Source organism: Hipposideros armiger, unplaced genomic scaffold (assembly GCF_001890085.2).
Source record: "Hipposideros armiger isolate ML-2016 unplaced genomic scaffold, ASM189008v1 scaffold_2407, whole genome shotgun sequence".
Lineage (NCBI taxonomy): Eukaryota > Metazoa > Chordata > Mammalia > Chiroptera > Hipposideridae > Hipposideros > Hipposideros armiger.
Window position 1 is genome coordinate 11,863 of NW_017733740.1, and position 4,543 is coordinate 16,405.

Here is a 4,543-nt window from a genome sequence, read left to right on the forward strand (position 1 = left end):
CATGGGGTTTGGGCACAGAAAAGGAATTTGTTCTTGGTATAATTTTCTCTGAATACTTTTCTGACTGAGACTTTATCCTACAGCTTTCTGAAAGACATAAAAATATGTTTAGGGCCACATTTAAAATATGTTTATGACCACTATTGAGTGAAGGTTTTGAATGGGAGGAAGAAGAGTTTGTGCTTTATCTCTAAGTGATAGAGGTATGAACCATACTCTGTTTTTGGTGTGAAAGCCTCAAACATTGGAAAATGCCCATTACTGGTAGTTTTATTTTTTGGTAGCCCCTTGACCCATTGTTTTTAAGAATATGTATTTCCTGAATTTAAAAGATTGTACCCTCTCTTGAAAGGCTCCTGGTACACATGTATTTGATTTCTTCCACCAGCTTGCATTAAACCAGGAAAGATGCCATCACCATGTAATCATTGTGTGAGGTCATGTATGTTTAAAATATTTTACTGAGCATTTATCACCACTGAGCTGAACTTGAACTGCTAAAGAACTGTGAAAAAATAAGTCTCTCCCTCTACTTAAGTGTGAGCCAGAACATGACTTATTGAAGCCATTCACTATGGTTGGTATGCATAAGTAAGGTCAGAAGTGACAAATTCTCTTTCTCTTTCAAAGATGTCTCAGTTAGAGTTCATTCTTAATGCCAGGACTTTCTTTAGGGCATCTTTCATGTCTTTGTTTCGGAGACTATAGATAAGGGGGTTTAGGAGTGGCGTCACTGCTGAGTATACCAACGTGATGACCTTCTGCACTCCTGCCGNACTCTAGGCCAAATGTGGGTATTCTGTATATGCTCTATTATTGGTGGGAATTCAGTTTGCTCCTGTAGAGCCCATTGCTTTCTGCTCTGTGCTCAGAGCCAACTCTTCTACAGTGTTTATGTTTTTTCCCAGGTGTGAATCAGGGACAATGCAGGTGTCCTCCAAACTCCAGGGGACAAGGTCAAGCCCTCTGCGTGGTTCTCTTGATGTGATCCTCATTTCCCTTCTGGGGATTACATACTAAGAACTCACTGAAGATATTTTTACTCATGGCTTCAATCAGACTTCCAGCCTCCCCTTGTATACTGTTGATGAGGATAATGAGCTAAGGATTGTGAAACTGGCTTTATAGTCTCAATGGAGCCAACACTGATGTGTGGGCTTTCTGCCAAAAATTCAGAACAGCAGGCATTTTTATTTGTTATATGTGTTTTTAATGAAGTGTTAGACTGTCATGTAAGGAAATAACGAATTTGAATGATATCTCTTAATAAATTTGTGTGGGCAGAGATTACACATTGAAAAAGTCAAAACCTTCCTGGAAGTAAATATTGAGATTTTTAAGAATTACTTTTACCATGTGTCTGGTAGCAATCTCTTCCCACAGAAATACATTTATGAAACTAAAATCATATCAAAAAATGATCAAATACACGATGAATTTTGCTTGCACAAAAGGACCGTGATGGTTATGAATAATGCCAGTCAGTTGTAGTAGAAGAAAACTATTCTGACATTTGCAGAAAGAGAGTCATTCATTGGGTTGCACAAAACCTATTCACGAGGTTTGGATAATTCTCATTACACAAAGGACCTGATGGAGGGCGAATTTCATGTCCCTGTTGCGTAGGCTGTAGATGAAGGGGTTTAAGACTGGTGTCACTACAGAGTATATGAATGTGACGATCTTATGCATAGCAACTGAGTTGTCAGATGTTGGACTTACGTACATCACCATTATTGTTCCATAGAACAGACACACCACAGCTAAGTGGGATCCACAGGTGGCGAAGGCCTTTTGCCGCCCAGTTGAAGAAGGAATCCGTAGCACAGCTCTNGTCAACAGTTCATATAACTTATTATTATATTACTGGAGATACTGTGGATGAAACCAAATATCCAGAAACATAAAACCCACAAAAGTTTGCAAAATTATATTATTATTAAAATGGTATTCCACCGGAGCTTGCATCCATTTGTAGATGTCATAGAAAAAAAACAGCGATGCCTAGACAGGGAGACAAATTACTTACCCTTCATAATAGGGCTAAGTGTGGACAAAGCTGGGAAGAAACACCAAGCTTGTATCTTCTCATTGATGGTTCTCTTTCCTTTACATAGAATCAAAACTCAGGGGCCCAACCCTGAGGAACCTATGAGACACAAAGTGAAACTGCTGAAACTCTCTTTCCTCCCTTCCGAAAGTGCTCAAAAGAAACGGTTATAGCACAGAGTATTTTTGTTGGACAATATGATAGGCAGTGAAAAGAAGCACAGCCCTATAAGCAGTCCTCAAGGTGTGGGCTCATTTGACGTAGTGATATTTTCACCAAGGGCTGTGTAAGAGACCTCAGTCACCCCTAGGCACCCAGATATTTCACTTATCTCATCCAGCAGAGAAAATTCAACAGGTGACTTTTGTATATTGGTTACTTTTGATGTAGAGTAGCTGAAAGAAATGGGAGTATGAACCTTATGAGGAGTTTTCAAAAACGGGGATGGGGATACAAGTGAATGATGGGGAAGGTTGTATTGTTGAGACTCTCAAGGGTACAATTAAAGTTTCATCTTAGAGATTATTGTGAAGTCTTCAATCTCCCCTTGGGCTGGTTTATGACTCCCTCAAGATTGCTTGGTGTAACATCCTTTCCTTACCCATAGTTTTCAGATAGTTTAGGTTAGATTGGCTTCCAGAACAATGGCAGGAATGTCTTAAAGACAATGGTGAGCTGTCTGTGCGAATTTTCAGAGAATGTCTTTCTGTTTTCAGGAAAAGTCTTTTTCACTGTGAAACACAGAGAATGTTCACAATGTACATTGTTTATACTCTAGGAGTGTGTTTTCTTCTCACACTTGCCATCTGTTAATTTTTGCTTCCAGTCCTTAGCTACTGATAGNTTTAAAGAATCAAGCACAAGTCAGAGGAAACAACACGATAATAGTTTTAACATATTGGAATCCACAGAAAAATTTTAACAAGATACTGTTAATTTTTTGACTCGTAAGAAAATTTTCTTGAAAAATAATTTTTGATAGATGTAGTGTAAATAGAATATTTATAGTACATACTAAACATAACCAAATAGAAAAAAACCCTTCTGTTCAGTGAGGTTATATTAAATAAGATAAATATATTTATAATGATGCAGCTATTATGGGCTCACTAAATTAGTAAAGAATAAAGTGAACTATAAACCTACTCATCTAGAAGCAAACATCACCATCCTATTGAGCTCTTAAGTCAAAGCAGCTTGTAGTCTTGTGGACAAGAAACCAAGAATAGAGGGAAACTGAAAGATGAGGAAAAGTTCTTTTATGTTTTTTAAACTAGGATGACTATGACTAGCTAAACTAACTAGCCTTGATCGTTTTGGTGAGACATCATGAAATAATGATTCCCCGCTATGGGAACTCTGTGCTTGCCAAACAAGAGACCTCTCCTCAACAAGACAAGAAAGCAGTGATGCAGACAGCAGCCACTGACCCCCAGAACACCAATAACAGTGACTTGAACTCAGATTCACAGACTTTGACTCAAAATCAAAATGCACCAGACTGAGGTTCATGTATGTGAACTGTAGACTATTCTATTTGACAGGAACAAACAAACAAACAAACAAACAAACAAACAAACAAACATACAAACACTCCTCACAGAAAAACTATTAGTCCACTGTAGGGATGGCATGGTAAATGAATTTCACAGATAATTTCCAAAATAACTATATGATGCAGTTCCTAATGTCTTGGCATAGAATTAGCCCCTGCTCGTTTGCAGAATGGAAAAGAATTTATGAGATTCTACAAGAGTAAGCAAAGAGTTATTGAAAGTCAAAGAGAGACAGTTCTGGCAAAGGGAAGTTTTACCAGGACAGAGCCCGATAGAGACAGTTGCGCGAATGAGAAGGAGTGCTGGAGTTTTGTATTTTTCATGCAGGGCGTAGAGTGCTTGTCAGCTTGCGGCAGGGGCTGCTGTTAAAATTGCCTTCTCCTGGAAACTGTCCTGTCCACATCTATGATGGGTGTTTGTTAGTGTGCAGGGGGTTGTTGTTGCGGTTGGGAAATGTTCTGTTGTCACCTATGATGGATGTAAGGTGCTTGTCAGGCTGCAGGTGCAGTGCTAGCCAGGGGAGTCAGAGCCAAGCATTTAATGTTTAAGTTTCTTCCTGTTAGCTTACTAGCTGGCTCCTGTTAACTCTTTGCCTGTCCCATCCTTCCAGCTCAGGGGCCCGCTCCTCTTAACACTTTACTTATCTCATCACCTAATATATTCACCATTAAACCCTATGTGAATCTTTGTCCTCATACGCACTGATTTTATTTTACCATTATTATTATTTATTATTATTATTATTATTATTATTACCTATGCTTTCTTCTATGCAATTTATTTTTTCAGGTCCCACATTTATATCTTTGAGTTAATTTTGGTACTTGATGACAGATAGCAGTCTAGTTTCATTCTTTTGCATGTGGCTTTCCAATTGTCCCAGTACCATAGTTAAAATGGCCATGTTACCCAAAGCAATATACAGATTTAATGCAAT

General features: G+C 38.5%; 1 protein-coding gene across 1 annotated transcript in view; it reads right to left on the minus strand.

Annotated features, from left to right (window-relative positions):
• Positions 1-635: 635 nt before the first annotated feature.
• The window catches only part of LOC109378661 (olfactory receptor 11H6-like), a 7,001-nt gene continuing 3,093 nt past the window's right edge, over positions 636-4,543 (minus strand). Inside the window, 2 exon segments of the mRNA XM_019634974.1 lie at positions 636-779; positions 1,699-1,851. Of these exon segments, the coding sequence (XP_019490519.1) occupies positions 636-779; positions 1,699-1,851 (297 nt within the window).